Source organism: Temnothorax longispinosus, chromosome 1, assembly GCF_030848805.1.
Source record: "Temnothorax longispinosus isolate EJ_2023e chromosome 1, Tlon_JGU_v1, whole genome shotgun sequence".
In the NCBI taxonomy this organism is placed as follows: Eukaryota; Metazoa; Arthropoda; class Insecta; order Hymenoptera; family Formicidae; genus Temnothorax; species Temnothorax longispinosus.
In genome coordinates this window covers 4,517,029-4,534,994 of record NC_092358.1, presented here as the reverse complement: position 1 = coordinate 4,534,994, position 17,966 = coordinate 4,517,029, and the positions used below count along the sequence as shown (strand labels likewise).

The 17,966-nt window shown below is 37.1% G+C and overlaps 4 protein-coding genes across 8 annotated transcripts; 1 reads left to right on the top strand and 3 right to left on the bottom strand.

The window, feature by feature from the left end:
- Positions 1 to 69: 69 nt before the first annotated feature.
- Positions 70 to 4,957, bottom strand: Rassf (Ras association family member). Its single transcript, XM_071783474.1, has 10 exons — positions 4,604 to 4,957; positions 4,149 to 4,243; positions 3,928 to 4,058; positions 3,624 to 3,699; positions 3,404 to 3,544; positions 3,152 to 3,325; positions 2,587 to 3,087; positions 2,231 to 2,513; positions 1,918 to 2,137; positions 70 to 1,853 (listed from the first exon to the last, which is right to left on the bottom strand). Exons 1-10 carry the CDS (start codon positions 4,641 to 4,643, stop codon positions 1,793 to 1,795), a joined length of 1,722 nt encoding a protein of 573 aa, XP_071639575.1. The 5' UTR covers positions 4,644 to 4,957; the 3' UTR covers positions 70 to 1,792.
- Positions 4,958 to 5,275: 318 nt separating this feature from the next.
- On the bottom strand, positions 5,276 to 6,655 carry LOC139816253 (protein PET100 homolog, mitochondrial-like). Its single transcript, XM_071783665.1, has 2 exons — positions 6,281 to 6,655; positions 5,276 to 5,659 (listed from the first exon to the last, which is right to left on the bottom strand). The coding sequence occupies exon 2, from the start codon at positions 5,645 to 5,647 to the stop codon at positions 5,411 to 5,413; it is 237 nt and encodes a 78-aa protein (XP_071639766.1). The 5' UTR covers positions 5,648 to 5,659; positions 6,281 to 6,655; the 3' UTR covers positions 5,276 to 5,410.
- A 296-nt stretch (positions 6,656 to 6,951) lies between these two features.
- On the top strand, positions 6,952 to 16,389 carry LOC139816006 (uncharacterized). Of its 5 annotated transcripts, none has more exons than XM_071783310.1 (10): positions 6,952 to 7,740; positions 8,303 to 8,473; positions 8,603 to 8,715; positions 8,978 to 9,116; positions 9,209 to 9,421; positions 9,491 to 9,699; positions 9,860 to 10,164; positions 10,246 to 15,326; positions 15,428 to 15,489; positions 15,566 to 16,389. In XM_071783310.1, exons 1-10 carry the CDS (start codon positions 7,698 to 7,700, stop codon positions 15,662 to 15,664), a joined length of 6,435 nt encoding a protein of 2,144 aa, XP_071639411.1. In that variant the 5' UTR covers positions 6,952 to 7,697; the 3' UTR covers positions 15,665 to 16,389. The 5 variants fall into 5 exon arrangements, with proteins under 5 accessions (XP_071639411.1, XP_071639404.1, XP_071639396.1 ...); XM_071783303.1 differs by having other exon boundaries at positions 8,603 to 8,739; positions 9,212 to 9,421; XM_071783295.1 differs by having other exon boundaries at positions 8,603 to 8,739.
- Ssb-c31a (single stranded-binding protein c31A) lies at positions 16,074 to 17,748 on the bottom strand. The gene is made up of 4 exons (XM_071783639.1): positions 17,570 to 17,748; positions 17,096 to 17,172; positions 16,797 to 17,025; positions 16,074 to 16,681 (listed from the first exon to the last, which is right to left on the bottom strand). Exons 2-4 carry the CDS (start codon positions 17,147 to 17,149, stop codon positions 16,599 to 16,601), a joined length of 366 nt encoding a protein of 121 aa, XP_071639740.1. The 5' UTR covers positions 17,150 to 17,172; positions 17,570 to 17,748; the 3' UTR covers positions 16,074 to 16,598.
- Positions 17,749 to 17,966: the final 218 nt, after the last annotated feature.

Genomic DNA, 17,966 nt, shown 5'->3' with positions numbered 1-17,966 from the left:
AGAGATGAGGTAAGTCTCTCTGAAACAACTTCGTTTTTTTTTAACTCGAGAAAATGAAGATGTACAATATAAAAGAAGCAACCATATCACTTTATTATTCTGTCAACGACGTTTACATAAAATCCATATCGATCCAATCGGGTTTCTTTTTATATAATGTTTTATATTCAGATATTTACTTTCAGTTTCATAGTTTGTTCCGTTCTAATGCAAAACACACTCAATACGTCATGGTTATATTTTGGAGTATTTTTATCTGGCTAATCGACATATAATCGGAAAAAATATATACACCTGTGTATATATTTATACTCATCTATCAGCAGTAGAAAACGGTTAATCGGCGCGAATCGATGAACTTACTCTAGCGTCACAATAATGCGATCTGTTAATTGATATATAATAAGGATTACATTTTTTACTGCTAATAAAAGTCGTCTACAATCTAGGAGGTTATATAATCCTTTAATACAATTCTATCTATATAGATATACTAAATTTTATATATATGTATATATATATCTTCATTACGCATCTCATGACGTACTCGTTATTTATTATTCTAAACTGGCAGATCAAGAGCATATACAATGTATTTTGTAATGTACGTAAACGTGGCTCAGTATATGTCGCTTTTGGCCTTTAGGTGAAAATAGGATGGATGCAATCGATATCAGTGACTAAGCGTGAAACATGACTAGCTTGAAACGGCGATTCCATAGATTCGCGGCGCGGTTACAATATTCTGACGATTAATTGCTGCGTGCTGCATTTTGTTTTGCGCCCTGCAATTTGTTTCGTGTAACAATAGTCGGATTGCGATATCAGAGTATATCTGACAAGCAATCGGGTACGGTTGAATACGTAATATTTGTATCCACTTATACCTGGGCCACGTTGACATGCAAAGGATAGAAGACTTTAAATTCTTAACAGTTATTATCGACATCTATTCGAAAAGTGACTTCTCGTTTTCTCCTTTAAAAACCGATAGAAAAATACGCTTTTATTATGTTTTATCACTTCATCAAGATGTTGGAATGCTGAAAAATTGCGATAAAACACAATGTTCCATCCATCGTGACAGTAGAATTTCACGTGATTATAAATAACAATCATGCAGAGAAACATCGAATATAACTTTTCTCGATTCTTCATCAATATAATTAGTTTGTTTTATAAGCAATTAATAGTAATTGCTTATCAAATTAATTAAATATTAACTTTTTAAGCAATAACTATTGCAGCAATAGCAATTTATATCAATATTGTTTGAATCCTTAATCGCCTTGCCTACAATACAAAATAAATTGAAAATATTCCTATATTTTCCGTTAATTTTAATTACTCAAAAAATTGTATAACAAGATATAAGAATAATATATTTCACATATTACGTTCTATCACATAATGTTACCTCTGATAAACGCGAAAATTTGATATGAAATCACCGGAGATTCGATCTCCTTGTCCATATTAAAGTATACTCTAATTAATAGCATTTCCATACGTAACGATTATAGATAAATGCAACAGAAATTCAAAACGAAAGAGGACGTAATAACGAAGTGTTAAGCTACAAATAAAACTGAAATGCAGGCACATATTGTGCGATATTTCAAAAATGCTTCATGTGAATTGTGTCATGCTACTGCAATACATACTTATTCGGTATAGTATGAGTTATAAATTCCTGCCACATGAATATTTCTTTTTATAAAGAAATTGTTTTAAGCGCTTATAAAAATAATTGCGTGGATATCCATGCGCGGACATTCATTCATCATTCTACCTATAACCGAACTTTTAGCTCCTCCATTCTTTGCTTTATTCTTTTTCGCATCTCTTTGTATCTGAAACATCAAATTTATATAATATTGCGATTCTTATTGACACATGTTGTTTTTATGTACTCACTTCTCTTTTAAGAGGAGAATTTGACGTTCCTCTTCGTAGTGATAACGTTGTAATATGCCATGGCATTCTGCTAGAGATAGATTGAGAAACTGCGCGACATCGGAGCTGATCTCAGGCGTGGACAACTTATCGACCAGAAACAGCCGTGCAACGTTCTCATGCGGACCCAAGACTACTCGGACTTCCAAAGGATACTCATCATCCTTCAATCTTCTTTGTTCTTGAAAACAATACAAATTGCATATAATGGAGGAACATATAATCGCGTATAAATCTAAATTTCAATTTCCTTAAAGAATTACAATTTTCTTACCACCATTGTCGCGAACTACAAATAATGCAAAGTTATCGGACTTAGCATCGACTTTATACTTGTCGAGCATAAGATTGATAACTTCCTGCGTGTTCACTAGACTCGTCACCCAAACGGACATCTGCGAACCGTGAGGCGGTGTGAAGAAACTGGTCTCTCGATTGTAAAAGTGGCCGTTGATCGAGCAACGACGTCGTAATCGACTGCGCGATTGTCGTCTACCGCCCGGACGTCGTCTGATCGCAGTGGAGCCTTGCTTGCGACGCAAAACGACACCATCCAGCTACAACCAGAATAGATTGATACGTGCACTCAAAGATACAGAACCGATGGAATAAATGTTCGCGATGCAATACCTCTAATCCGCTGTCTGTAGACATAGTCATATTGTCGTCTTCTCTGAATTGCAAAGAATTCACCGAATCCGTATCGCTATCGGTTCTGTGTCTCTGAAGGCAGTCAGGACCGGACAATGATCGATTCAGACCCTTTTCGATCCAGCTGTCGTCGGTGCTAATCGATTTACTGCCGGTACTCTTCTCCAAATTGTCGAAGTACTCTACTCTTCGAAGCGTACCGTTTCGATTAGAAGCTCCTAAATTACAGACAGGGGTGTCTGTACTGGAAGAACTACCTATGCTGTGCGTTGGCGTGCTATTTAGACTACTATCGTTGTCTCGGCTAGTAGTCTGGTGATTGGGACTGCTCGTTTCCGAGTTCTCGCGGGAGTCCGATCGATCGAGACTCGACTGAGACGAGAGCGGTGGCGTATCCGCGCTAGATTGCGAACTTATTGACGGAAGATTCTCAGGCATCGTCTGATACAATTTGTTACCATCCTCGACCTTTCGTTCAACCTACGGGCATACCTCCCAGTTTATATCTGTTTCATAAACTAAACATAAATATTAAAAATAAAACCTGTAGGAGCTCGTCTAGCTCATCCCATTCCATATTCTTGACTTCCAGTTTCATGGGCAGAGTGAGGCTTTTCAAATGATCGGGCGATGTTGGAACAGACTTCGCATTGTTCTCCGTGTTGCTGTCTGACGTGCTCTTAGACAGCTCATCTACCTTATCTTCGTCCTCGACGTCCTAGCACAATTAAAAAGTAATAAATAGGTACATCATTATTACGTGTATCAAACTCTAAAGCAAATAAGAATGACAAACCTCAGAAACACTGTGCCTGCACGAATTTCTGTTTCGTGCAGTAACTACTGTGCGCTGATCGTCATCTTCCTTCAGATGAATCACACCACGGACTCCCCAATAAATTCTCAACGCCCCTTCTAGTATCAATCTTCCGTTAACCTGTTTCAGATCGTTATTTGTTTATATAAATATTTCTTTATAAGAACTTAATCCAAATATTTCAAGAAGCCTTTTTTACCTCACGACTTCGAATTCCTCCACTTTTGCCTTCGTAATACTGATTAAAAACTTTCAGTTTGGATTCTAAATGCGATCTAAAAAGACATTCTTCTTTAGAAAATTGTTTAAATAGTTAATTATCTGAATGACAAAACATTTATCTTTGTATGCAATTAGACAAATTTATTTTAAACATAGATTATTAGATTTTTCTACTTAGATCTGTATTAAAGCAATAAACACAAAGTTACAAAATTAAATACTATCTTAATCAAATTTATTTTCCATGAAATTATTAAAAAAATTTATGTGCGTATATCTACCTGGGCAAAGATGGTCGACTTTCTTTTTTTCCAAAGCTTGTATGTGATTCCACTCTTGTGCCATGGCCGAATAGTTGAGGTCCAAATAGAGCTCCATAACAAGGAACGTGGCAATAAGGCACGCCTTTATGCTGATTTCAGCATAGTAACAGAACATGCATTACGAATTATCTATCGTGTGATCCACAATTCATAAAAGGACAACAATCGGTTTGCATTACCTCTGCATGTTGCCCAGGATTCAATCGCTTCCCACATTCCTCGCACCGTAAGCATTCCGGATGCCAGTCATATCCCAGAGACTGTTTGCGTTCAGCTGAAAAGTTGATATATTTGTTCGAATCATATGTCCAAATTTAAATTCCTTTTCTGAGAGATAAAAAATTACACGATAGCACAAGTTTCACGTTGTTCTTTTTTACAATATACTTACAAATATATCGATTTTAAATATTATAAACAATCAAATGCAGTGACAATAGACGACCGTTTGGACTCCCTTACGAATACGATTTCCCCTTTATTCAATGAAAGGCGTAACCGAGCGTCCTGTACGACACCCACGACCGACGTCCCGTAACGAGGCAAATCGATCGCTCCAAATCGCGAGTAGAGTGATACTTGTCGGAGCGAGGCACGGCGCCGCCTCGGCGAGTCGCAAATTGCGACAACTCACCGAAGTAAACGGGTTTCCCGCATTTGTGGCACTTCCACATGATGACGGATGAACGGCACCCTGGTGGGACGGCGACGGGCGTGTTTTCGTCGGACCCTCAAATGGTTTTAAACCATTTTGTTTACATTAGTGGAGCGTTCCGCTCATTGGAAGTGACATGCGGGTTAATTACACAGATGTTACTAGCCATATAGTGACCCTCGTCGCAGGGAGGAACTGGAGGAAGGCATCATGCCGTTATTTTCTCTGCTCCGTGTGCGTTAAACGCCACCTAGACTTACTCGTGTCCTCCTAAAACGTCGTAACAAGAACCGTAAATTTACTTGTTGGTGGTAAAACACACACATTCGTTATAAAGAATTTCAAAGACATGTACTATAGTTATTTTCTCAAAAACAGAAAAAAAAACATAAAAGCGACTACACTTTTCATGGTATAAAAATATATTCTGCTCAATTACATTCATTCTTGGATAATAAAAAAAATCTCTTACATAATACAATTAAAAAACATAATCTTAAAATAAAAAAGCATGTTACAGTAAAGATACCTTACAAAAGAAATAATAAATTTCGTAAAATAAAATACTAAAGAAATAAAAAAGAAAAATGAGCTCGAAGACTAATTTTCCTACCAATTCAAAGCTCATCAATAGAAAGATATCAGGATTGAGAAAGCAATCTTTATCAATATTTTTATTTCTAACTACTGACTGTGCCAAAGATACCTCGATATCCTCGTATTTACAAAAAAAATGATAAATTCCACTACCGGTATCACAGTCGGAAACATTACAATAGATTTTCTTCACTGCTTGTTTCCGCTCTCCAAGGCGTCCAGACGTTTCTTTTCAACGTCAGCATTGAAATCGCGAATGAAGTTTTCCATTTGCTCGTTCATCTTTCTACTCTCGGGCGGGAAGTACTCCTCTTTCGCTTTTATCACCACATTGTCAAAGTAGGCTGGCTGATTAACATAGTGAAATATTCCAACGGGAAACGATATGTAGAGAAACATCTTAGCTACCTCCAACACCCAGCCCATCTTTTCAAGTACCTACGGGACATATAAAACATTTGCAGTTACAGCCACTTGTCTTTGGTGGCTTATCAATCAATCCTAGCTTAATAAATCATTATTTTCTTTTCTATTACAATTCTATTCTATATATTCTGTATTTACAGCTTATATTTAATATAACTCTAATTCACATTTATCCAACTCATTTATGACACTCTTCATATAAATTACTTTTAATTATGCAAAGCAGAAAAATGACATCAGAATACATCAATCAAATGTTTTACCAATATATGCATTTATTCTGTATTTACAGCTTATATTTAATATAACTCTAATTCACATTTATCCAACTCATTTATGACACTCTTCATATAAATTACTTTTAATTATGCAAAGCAGAAAAATGACATCAGAATACATCAATCAAATGTTTTACCAATATATGCATTTATTCTGTATTTACAGCTTATATTTAATATAACTCTAATTCACATTTATCCAACTCATTTATGACGACTTCATATAAATTACTTTTAATTATGCAAAGCAGAATAAAAAAAGGACATCAGAATACATCAATCAAATGTTTTGCCAATATATGCATATTGTCAATAATTCCTTCACTATCGGTCACATAATTACAGAAAATCGTACCGTCACTTGACTGTGGAAGCAGAAGCCCTTTATTTACATTTAACAAGCCCAAATGTGGTAACCAAATACTCCAATAACAGATATCAAAGCGGATATCAGATATGACAGCACAATTCGGAAGCGCAGTTGCAATCAGTACAGAAAAGAGCGCCGGATTTGTGGTGATGTGCCTTTAAATAAACGTTGGAAAAGAGATTTGCCACGTCAAGAACACTTGACAGAGAATTGTTTTTTTAGGTTATTCTCTGATATACATTTCGGCATGTATGTAGACTTGTCACAAACTGCGCGAACCACGTAGTATGTGAACCGGCTGGTCCGAAATTCCGAACATCACCTGCATTATCTGCAATGAAACAAATTAGATGTTAGAAAGAGAGAGAAAGAGGAAAGTAAAAACAGTTGAGCTATAAAGAACAATAAGAATCGAATAAAAAATATATATATAAGGATAAATACATATATATTAATATCCAAGAATATATATATAATTATAAGAATATATATAAAATAATGTGCATATAATGTAAAATTATACGAATGTCATTTTATATTATTACAGTATTATATTAATTCTATTATGTTAATAATTTTTTTTAAATATAAAAATTGATTATGAATACGGGCCTAAACAATGTAATTCCTTGAACCTCCTTTCTCGTTAGGCCTGTTCTTTTTTCCAACGTGAAAAGAAAGAGAGGGAAAGATGAACCGTTCAGCTCTAAAGAGAACAGGTTTTTCTTATCGGCCGCGACATTTTCTGAGAGGGCGCAAACGCAAAAACGCGTGACAGATCTTCCCCCAATTCCCTTTTCCAGCCAGCTGCCAGACGGATTTCGGCCTGCGGCTGTTGGTCTTTCGACGTCCCGCGGTCCCGTCGAGATGCCGATTGTAAAAATGGCGATGTTGTGGGTGGAGGATTCGAATGCAGCCGCGAAATATAAGTTCGAAAAGCGGAGAAACATTTCTCCGAGCTGCAACGACGCCGTCGTTCCCTACGCGTTTCCATTTAATCTCGTGCTCGACGGCGCACAACGAATCTCGCCAAGTGCGACGAGCGAAGATACGAGTCTAACGAAATTTCCCAAATACGCGTAATTAATTAGATCCGCGCGAACGATAATCGCGATAACGTCGCGGCAGAACGGCTCGTTTCGCCCCGTAAGGAAAACAGCGAAGCGTCGCTCGTCTTTTTTTTTTTAATTCGCCGAAGTCGAATTTGAGAGAGGCGAGGGGTCACACGTTGGTAGCAATGCACTACAAATGTTTGCCCAGTTTGCCATTTGTTGCCACTGTTGAGAGTGTTGAGACTGGTTGAGACGCAATAGCGCATCCGAGCGAAGCGTTGTTTTGGATCGCGACGCGGCTGGTGCATCGATGAAGGTTTCTTGGATGTCGCGAGGTGATAAGCGCAATCATGGAAGCCCTGCTGCCTTCTGAGATCGCTCGACTGGTGCTCGGTAAGATGCACAAAACTGCACAGCCAAGATTACCCACCCGCACTTAACCTTTCCCGCGGAAACGCCATGGCATGGGCTCTGCCCCTCGAAAAGGCTTGGTGCTCTTTGCAGCCGAGCTTCGTAGCTTCCTCACCTGCAATGTATTACGATCGCAGTTTACTACGTTTGCTGAAAGAATATATTCCTTTTATGTCATAGAATTCTTTCACGCAGGGGTGCATTGCCTCTTATCTCTTTGCGTCCACTTGTGTGTGCGCGCACACAAGTAAATTTTTAGCAAAGCATTTCTTGAATTTGAGAGTAACATAATTATATGATTGGGTGAATAAAGTTTCCTTAATGAAGAAAGCAAGATTTTTTAACAAATGTATTTCTTTGGGTTTACTTATTTTAACTGTGTGTTTGATACATCTGACTTTTGAAGAGAGAGGACAGAAGGATATAGAAAGCACAACAAAGAAAACGATCTCTTTCATCTACTGATATTTATATATTTTTGGTTTTTGTATAGCTCCTATTTGATAGCGTTGTTGTAGTCCTATTACCGAGTTTCTGCTTCTAGGTTATTTGGAAGATCAGAAGTGTGCTGAAGCAGCCAAACTGTTTTTAGAGACGTCTCCGCACTTGCAAGAATGCCGTACTGTACTTTCTTGCGGGAGGCGATTTAGCACCAGAGTCAATGGTCTAACGTTGATGGATATTGTTGAAAAATTTTCAGCCATCAGTACCATGAGTAAATAATATATTGTCGTTTGCATATTATCGTAAATGTATTTAAGTAACGGTAATAAATGAATAGATTTAGACTGCACATTGGTTCTATAAATATTGACCTTACATCCACATATGTTATCTCTTTCAGTTCAAGAACGATTAAGTAAAGCCACTGACTGCGAGCAGTTAAAGCATCTGAATGGAGATCTGATAGAGCAACTCAGGTTTCTTGTAGAGGAGCCACGTGGTCAGCGATTTGTTGTAAATATAAATGTACCTTCACAGGTAACTTATTATTATCTTGATTAATTGCCCTTCACAGTATTCTAAAATGTAGCAGAAAACTTTCGCACGTAGCATAACTGAAAGTTGGGTCAACTTCAGATTGGGAGAAGCCCTCTAAAAATAAAAGGAAGCTCCTGCATTTAATATGTATGTGTGTGTATATCTATTATACACACATAATGCATAATCAAACGAGAGGTTAACATTAAATTATATAACGTTTTTCTACATTTTACAGAGTAATGCACAAACATCAAATGGCTCACCGATTGCTGCAAGTAGTATGCGTAAAAGACACCATAGTAATAGTGAACGTGTTAAACGCAGTATTAAATCCCAGTTGAATTTAGTACAACAATTGGACATCATGAGTCCACGTACGTTTATTTTTATTTTTTTTATTTATAATGTTTATAACACCTTGTAAAATGTAAGATCTTGATGAAACTCTGATGATGCCTAAATATAGCAGCGAGCTGCCACAATGTTGACACAACCCCGTTAGAGAGCCTGCCTGGAAATGTTGATTTATTAAGGCAGACAGAATGTGCCGCTCATACAGTCGAGAAAAGAGATGACAATTTCACGCAGGAGCCTCACAAACAATGTGACTCTGATAAAAATAATAGTACAAATGATATTACCACGCGTAATAGAAACAATAGTATTCGGATAAGTTCAGGTAATTATAAAAACGTCAAACTAATTACATAAATTAGTAGGCAAATTTATTGGCAACTTTTTTGTATAGATGATGTCTCAAGTGTACGAAGTTGCGAAATGGATATTGATGATAAAAAAAAGGAAGAAAGCGTAATCAATACAATACCTAAACAATATACTACAGCCACAAGTACGGAAGAATTATTAAGTTTCTCTAGTACAGAAGTCCAAACTATTCCTTACGAGATACCCGAGTCAGAGTCCGAATCTAATGACGAGCCTATTGAAAATCTCAGTGTAAGCATCTAAGTGATATTAATTTTCTGCTATTCATATGTTCGTATTGTTTTTTCACACAACATTTACAATAATTTACTTTCCAAATCAGTTATTATTATATATATATATAGATATTGAGCGTTATGTCATTAAAATATCTACTTGTATACATTTCCAGATATTAACGAAAGAAATTTTGAATCGTACAGACTTACAAGAATGTATTGCAGAGAATATCAATAAAGCAATCATTCCTACAGACCTATCCCTGAAGGACGAGAACTTGAATGAGTCAATGGTCGGTGAAGGAAACACCTCGATTATGGCTGAATTAAATAATGCTATTAAATCAATTGTTGAAGCAACGGAGTCCGATCCTGTGTTTGAAAAATTTATCGATGAAATCATTGGGCCGCACACAGAAACTGACACAAGTCCAGAGGAAGATGGTGAAGGAAAGCTAAGCCCAAAGTCGGTTAATGAGTGCGTATATATTTTATTTTTTGAACTAACTATTTTTCGTTATAAATTAAATATGCTATATTTTCAAAATATTGCTTTCAGAGCACAGGAGAAACAAATGGAAGTGGAAGCAAGTGTGAGCAATGTTGGTTCACCAGAGCCAGTGGTAATAGATACTAAAGTATCCGCGGAGGACGGTACAGCGGACGTGCCTTTAAAGCACAGACTTCGTAGTTCTTCAAGACAACAATATAACAGAATTGAAGACGAGGTCGACAAAGCAAGGGATCAAGAGAAAGATCAAATCGCTTTGGAAGATCAAAATGCAGCCGCGGTGTTGAGTATTATAAATGCCAACATTGTTAATAGTGTGCCTGACAGTGGCAAAAGAACTCTTGATACAAAAGAAATAATAACCACAGATGATAGTAATGAACAAAAAATGCAAACAATGCAAATACCTTTGATAAATAAGAATGATGCTATAAAACCTTTAACAGCGACAAACGTACAGAAAACTAATGTTACACAACTGCAAATACAGCCCAAAGTTAAAAAGTCCACGGTAAAACGACCAAGACCCACGAAACCCAAACGCGATCAAACGGCCATTAATAACCAATCCAGTTCTGTTCAGTCCGATACAATTCAGCCCATAACAGAACACGAAATCATGGCTATGCCAACGTTGATAGTGTGTTCGCAAGAAGAGGTGAATAATTTTTTAATAAATCGCTCATCAACTATTACATCGACTTCCACTTCGCGTTTTATTCCGATTGCTCCGAAAGATTCAGATAGCATTAATAAAGGAACTGCTGAAACTTTATATCTACGGGCGGTCAATGTAGCGCAGAAAGTACCGGCAGTCAAAACACTGCCGTCTTTGGTAGAAGAACCGAACGATCCTGCGAATCAAGTGGGATTATTGCAATCGACAAGGAAAAACGGTAACGTGAACAAACGATTAAAAACTATACACAAAACTGACGCGACAGTACCCATCATCACTATTGATCAACAGGTATTAAATCGTCCGTTAGAACCGGTGCAAAATGGTAAGATCGTCGGAGGTGAATCGATAACGCTTTATGGCAATGATGAAACTAGCGCTAAAACATCATTGGATAGCACCAACATGCCTATGATCAATTTGGAGGAAAATATCAGCCTGTCGGAGAGCGGACTTTCTCCATATTTAAAGTTTAATTGTAGCAAAACCAACCAAAGTCACAATCTTTCGGACATTGATTTAGCACCCGTGATGGAAAGCGCGGCGAACCCTACGACAAATAATAACAAAAGCACGCGGTCACCTAAGAATGTCGATATTATTACTAAACGCACGCCGAAATCCCTGTTAAAAAGTAGATCCAAAAATCATAGATTAAGTTTATCCACGCCGCGTAAACGAAACAGTCACGTAAGGGCGCTCGACTTTAGCACTCCTACGAGAACGACGAGTTCCACTAGGAAAACGAGGGGGGACACACCATTCACATCGGCGAAACGTTTGAAATCCGTTTGTAGGACTACATTATTCAGATCACCGTCGCTTTCCAGTACTTCCGCTCAGAAACAGAAGAGTCCGATGAAAGTTAATCAGTCTTACAGAATTCCCATAGCTACTAGAAGCCCCGCGCCGAAACTCATGGGAGGCTGGGACAAGTATAACGGCGTTGGTGTCATTATAGGCGAGGTATCTCCACATGGTAGTACCAGCGCGTCTTGTTCCTCCTCCGAGGATAGAATCATTCAACACAAGCCATCTAAGCCTCTTGCGGGAAATTGGGATGCCGATTTACGCAGGAATATAGAATCGAATAAGGGAGACGAGAAAGACAAGCCGGAGATTAAGGAACCAGTAAAGAGGAGAAGAAATTCTATTAAAGATAGGAATGACGTGATATGTAAAAAGACTAAATACAATTCACGATCGAAGAGCAACGAGAGAAAGAGTTGCGGTAAACTGAAAGTGAACAGGAAGCTTAAGCATAATGCGGAAAACACCAATGGATCGGAAGAGAATTCCCAAGAAAACATAATAACAGAATCGCAAAATAATGAGAAAGAAAATATAACGGAAGCTACTGTTAATCCTGTAAGTTCCAGTACAAACAAATCTGACAAAATTTCGGAATCGACCAATACTTGTGAGACGTCGGCAAAAACGAACAGTACAAGCGCACCCACCAGCGGTGCGGTAGCAGTTGAAACGAAACCTGTAAAAAAGTACGTGCAATTAACGACGATAGCGACTAACTTAAGTCGGAAGTCTGATAACGGGAAAGTAAAAAACATGGAAATCGCGCAAATGTCAGAAGTCTCGAGAATTATATCCGTGGACAGCACGCAACACATTTTGCCCGATATGATAAGCTTGGAGACACCTAGAAAATTCGACAACATATCCGGTCCTCCGCCGACACCGAGAGTACTAAGTCCCAGTAGCAATCTAATTACACCGTTTATCAAGGTCAGCGAGGACTCCACTAAAATACGTAGTTTCATCACCACCCCGGAATTCCCGATAACTCCGGGCGTAGCTCTGACACCGAAAGAGGAGACGACTAGAGATATTCTAAAAAGAGGCGAGTACAATTCCCCGTACTACAAACCCACCTCCGAGCAAGCTCAAGATTCTGATTTGAAGGTATCTAAGCCTAAAGACAGCAGTACGCAAGAGTCACCCATTCTATCTTCGTCGCACATAAAATTACATTCGACGCACAATAGTCTTATTTCTGGTAATCAGACGTGTACTTCCTCCAAACTAGAGATAACGGAGTTCGAAGTGATCAAGGAGAACTTGCCGAGGGAAGAGGCTATCAGGGAGTTTAAAATTGCGTCCAAAGATTCAGGAATCGTGGCAGAACTCAACGCTTCGATTGTAATAGACCACCACGTGGATCTGATACAGGTGAACGAAATTAAAGGCGTAGGTGAGCATCGAGAAACAATAATCGATGCCAATTATGTCAATGATTCTCACAATGACTCTGTGGCAAGTAGCTCTTCGTCATCGTCATCGTCGTCGTCATCGTCCTCTTCATCATCATCTACGTCCAGCAGTTCGAATACATCGACGAATACGTGTTCGCCGAACGGGAAATGCGATAAAGCCTCAAGTAAAATGAGCACGGACATCAGTAGCGATTTCGCGGAAAAAAGCATTAACGCACCGAAAGATACACATGATGTAGCGGCTATACCAAGCGACGCATGTAAAAAATCAGATAGCGCGATTGAAGCGGAATCTTCGCCGAAGAAAGTGTTCGCGATCACGAAAACTGACGATCAGTTAAAGGATACGTTGAAGGAAACCCCCGTTAAAGATGAGACTCTATTAAATGAAGCCGATATTTCGGAAACGCCCAGCAGCTCAAAAAGCGGAGTAGAAACGATTAATTTGACGACAAGGATATCGGCGATTATGACGGAAGACGAAAATTTATCAAGATCGAACAAGTCGTCCAAGAGCAGCGGTAAAATACAAATCAACAAATCGCGGGCACAGCCAAAGATAATAGATATACAATGTATTCGACCAGGATCAGTGAAATTCATCCAGCCTCCGAAACCGATTCAAAATGAACCCGAGCGCGAGCAAAGCACGCTTATGCACGACAAGTTGATGCAGCACAGGCAGCTACTAGAAGAAAAACGACAACGTATCATGGCTAAGATCAGAGATAATTCCAAATTGAATCTTCCTAGCGGGACGAAGCGTAAATGCATTTTAACTGGCAAAACTGCCGACACTCTGAAGAAGTTTGGTAGAGGAAAGCGAATTATACGTCCGCCGGCAAGATATGCCAGGGATGTTAATAAGAATACAGAGCCGCAGGACAATCGACAGGAAACCTCGAGGAAAAGTACGCGAAGAAAATACGAATCGCAAAAACAGAATCTCGTGAACAAATGCAACGATAACGAGGAAGAAACGACAAACCGAGTTGCCGCATCGAAAAGTACAAATCCTAGCTTAACAAATTACGGGAATAATAGTAACAAACCGCTCGATGATTATACGACAAAACAATTGCACGAAAGTAACGTTTGTGAAAATAATGTAATTGAAAATTGTATGAGTGAATCCACGCAACCGCGTAATTCCTTATCAAAAGATCAAGATCATTTAAAAGACATGCCAGATTCCAAGGAAAATACGGAGAAAAACTGCAATGTTAAGAGCGTCGACAAAGAAGGAACGGGGGAGACATTCAACAATACTACTGTACAAAAAAAGATTTTAAAGAAAGAGAGAAATTCAGGGAAATATATCGTCGTACAAGAAACATTAGCTCCGGATAAGGTAAAGAATGATCAAACGGAAGATAAAGCAAGTAAACTGAGACAATTTCCAAATAATATTGATAAATCTGATAATAAAATATTAAGATTCAAGGTAGATCAAGTGAAGCGCGACTTATTTAGTGACGAGGAGAACGATCACAAAACATCTTCGACTGTAAGTGCGAAAGATGACAAAACCAAGAAAATCGCTGACGCGGAAACTCAAAATGCTGATGAAGCTTCAGACAAGAAGGAGAACGCTAATGTTGAAAATCCCAAACAGGAATTATCGACCGTTCTTCAGTGTTTGCAATTGGTGCCTGCGTCCAAAAAGGAGCAATCGAACAATGGTAAAAATCAAACTGAAAAGCAACATAAAGAGCAGAGCGAACTTGAAAGCGACGGTGATGGTGAATCGCATCAAATGGTCGATGTTCATAATGGTATAAAAGCCGAGTATCACTTTGTGTATGACGACAGCGTACCGATGAAAAAGAGAAGAAGGAGATATAGCGCACATGAGTTACAGATTAAAATCAATCATGCCGATTTCTCGAATTCGAACCCCGTTGAGTGCATCAAGATAATGAAAGCTACCGAGTTGGAGGAAATATTTAATCGCCCGCCTAAGAAACGGACGGCGAGTAAAAAATCACGCACGAAGAATGAAAAAGTTTGCGAGACACCTAACTTCCAAGCAGATAAAGACGTTCTTAATTTAAAAGACGATACCACGAAACCCTTGGCTACGTCGTCTCCTATAGATGAACCATCAAGAGCTAAAACAAATAAGACGATTATTAAAACTGCTGCGGCAAACAAAACTAATAACAATACGCAATCTGATGCAAGGAAAAAGCAAAAACCGGATAAGCATCAGGAAAAAGGTAAGATTGTAAAGATATTTTATAAAATATTTATTTAATAAAATAAGCTTAATTGCTTTTTATTGCAGAAGTTAGAGAATGTTAAATGAAAGATGCTTTAGTTACAGATACTACTACCAAAAGCCGGAAGAGAAAACTGTCAGAAGCAAGAGAAACGAAGCCGGTAATTAAAAAATTCATACAAATACTTACGTTGCCTATAGGCTATAATACTTATATAATTGTTTTTCTCTTTTAAGGTTGAGAAGAAATGCACGACTGATCCGCAAATATTACTTAGTAACTTAGATGAAGTAGACCTGAATAAATTCTTGTCTACGGTTCATGGGCCTGAATAATGCTCTCTTTTGTACATATGTATAAAAAAACGTAAATAGTATCTTTTCTATTTTTATATAATTATATATAGTATTAGAAGTAAAGTATTAGAGTATTTTGTTACTGACAATCTAAATTATTTAACATTTATATACTCTCTTTGCGATTTTAAAGTCTTTTATATATGATTAGCATTTTTGTAGTCGATTAAATTATTATTTTTTTTTTTTATATTAACTTTATGTTGTACGTAAATATTTTCTTTTAATTTAAAGACAAATGTTTTAAATTTTTAATTGTATGAACGTGTGATAGACAATATAAACATGTATATATGTATGTTTATATAATAGAGAAGAGAAGAGAAGTTTATATAATAGTAGAGAGAATATTAATATTGGTATATGAGAACAAAAGTTGTAAACTGTATCCCTTCACAATATCAATTGAATTTTATTTAGTTGATACAACATTATGATTACAATAATTTAAAGAAAATGATTTTCTGACAAATATCTGAGAGCTATTATATCTTTGTCGTACAACGTATGTGATATTTTTCATAGTACTACACAAGAAATATAAAGTGTTACGGTACACGATCGACTACAATTTATATGATTTGGAAAAACTCACAAAATTTTATAACATATAAACCAGATACGATGTTACTAGTTTCCAGGATCTTACCATTTATTTTCTTTGAAAAAATAGCAAATAAAGTATTTTATTTGTCCATTACAAATCAGCAATAAGTGTAGTTTTCTTAGAGATACACTTCCCAAATAACACACTTTAACATTTTATGTAATCTCTAGTTTCACAGAAATACTTAGAAATCTCGGACTTTAAAAAAAATATACGACAGTTACACACTTTCAAAAACGTAACGTTGGAAGCATCATGAACGTAAAAGAAACATTTTTTAAATTAGAATTCGTTAGAATTACAATTCTAACTCTTTGACTTGGCCACTTTATCCACCTCCTCCACAACATCCATTAACTTTCGCCATTGTTGCATTGTTAAGCATATTCCTATAAAAATCACAAAAATATTAAAATATTTAAAAATCTGTTTATACCTGGGTTTTTAAATTGATTATAAAATTATCAACTGTAACGTTCGTTGTCTTTGCAAAAAAAATGTTACCTTTTTTCCCAGGTTTTAAATCGCCATCCTTGTCATAATACATCTCCCGAATATCGACGTAATATTTGCCTTTGAAATTCCTCACATTTACTTGACGATTGTTACCCAAGTCCCAAATACTATCTTCGTCATCTGTTTTCGGCTTCTTCGCCGGCTTCTTCTCTTTCTTCGCCTCTTTTTCTTCATCTTCTTCCCTTTCCCTCTTTTGCTTCTTTTTCGACTTTACTTCCTGCAAATGGGAAACAATACGAACATAAAAAGATGTTACAGAAATTAATATAAATGTTTAAAAATAGTACCTCCTCACTACTGCTGTCATCGCTGTCAGACAGATATTCTTTTGACTTCGGCATCTTCGGCTCTAACGAAACAGAATCTTAAAAAAAAAAAAGAAAAGAAAAAGATTTAATATCACTGTTGAGAAAGATTATTAATAAACTATCAATAATGTAACGTATCTATATACTTTGCTAACAGTTTTTATTTATGACATATCTTACACGGTGATATTACGGTAATAAATAAATAAATTCATCCATCAACAATGCTTTATACGTTTTAAAATGTGTTACACTATTTTATGCCCGTTATATATAGACATGCAGAAACATAACCTAACTTTTCAATTGCGTTACATCGTTTACGTGACCTACATTCTTTTACGGACATGTACTGATTGCAAATGAGAATCTCGATCAAATATTTTGTTATCGCGTTTGTCGAATTGTAGTATAGTTATAAAATCTTGTGTAATTATTATAGAAATAGCATACCAGCTTCTCCGGCAAATGAGTTTCACGTTTTATAACCAGCTTCAACGTCTTCAACGATCTCTCGGAGTATTTCGGACAATAGCCACAATAGGACGGACAAATTCCGCGTATGCGCAGTAGTGCAAATGGTAGCAGAAGTCCTGTTCCTTTTAGCTGAACTTCTTGTGCACGGGTTCATCTTTTCTCTTTTTCTTTTCACGTTGGAGAGAAAAAGAGAAAAGATGAATCGTGCAAGTTCAGCCACTTTTCAGTGATTCGGACATTCAATTAAATTTCAATAAAAATAGAACCTTATCATCTTGCCTATTGTTTCCGCATTGATAGAATATAAAAATCTGTTGAAAATAGCTTTATCATATCAGTATTCTTTTCGTCGATTACATTCACACACAGAAAT

Coding starts and splice junctions, on each gene's coding strand:
- Rassf (XM_071783474.1), bottom strand. CDS start 4,643: ATGTGGAAGTGCCACAAATGCGGGAAACCCGTTTACTTCG. Junction 3,700..3,927: donor AGTCGACCATCTTTGCCCAG/GTAGATATACGC, acceptor ATGTCTTTTTAG/ATCGCATTTAGAATCCAAAC. Junction 3,545..3,623: donor GAGGAATTCGAAGTCGTGAG/GTAAAAAAGGCT, acceptor GATCTGAAACAG/GTTAACGGAAGATTGATACT.
- LOC139816253 (XM_071783665.1), bottom strand. CDS start 5,647: ATGGGCTGGGTGTTGGAGGTAGCTAAGATGTTTCTCTACATATCGTTT.
- LOC139816006 (XM_071783295.1), top strand. CDS start 7,698: ATGGAAGCCCTGCTGCCTTCTGAGATCGCTCGACTGGTGCTCG. Junction 9,422..9,490: donor TAGTATTCGGATAAGTTCAG/GTAATTATAAAA, acceptor TTTTTTGTATAG/ATGATGTCTCAAGTGTACGA. Junction 15,490..15,565: donor AAGCAAGAGAAACGAAGCCG/GTAATTAAAAAA, acceptor TTCTCTTTTAAG/GTTGAGAAGAAATGCACGAC.
- Ssb-c31a (XM_071783639.1), bottom strand. CDS start 17,149: ATGCCGAAGTCAAAAGAATATCTGTCTGACAGCGATGACAGCAGTAGT. Junction 17,026..17,095: donor ATGACAGCAGTAGTGAGGAG/GTACTATTTTTA, acceptor TCCCATTTGCAG/GAAGTAAAGTCGAAAAAGAA. Junction 16,682..16,796: donor TTTAAAACCTGGGAAAAAAG/GTAACATTTTTT, acceptor TGATTTTTATAG/GAATATGCTTAACAATGCAA.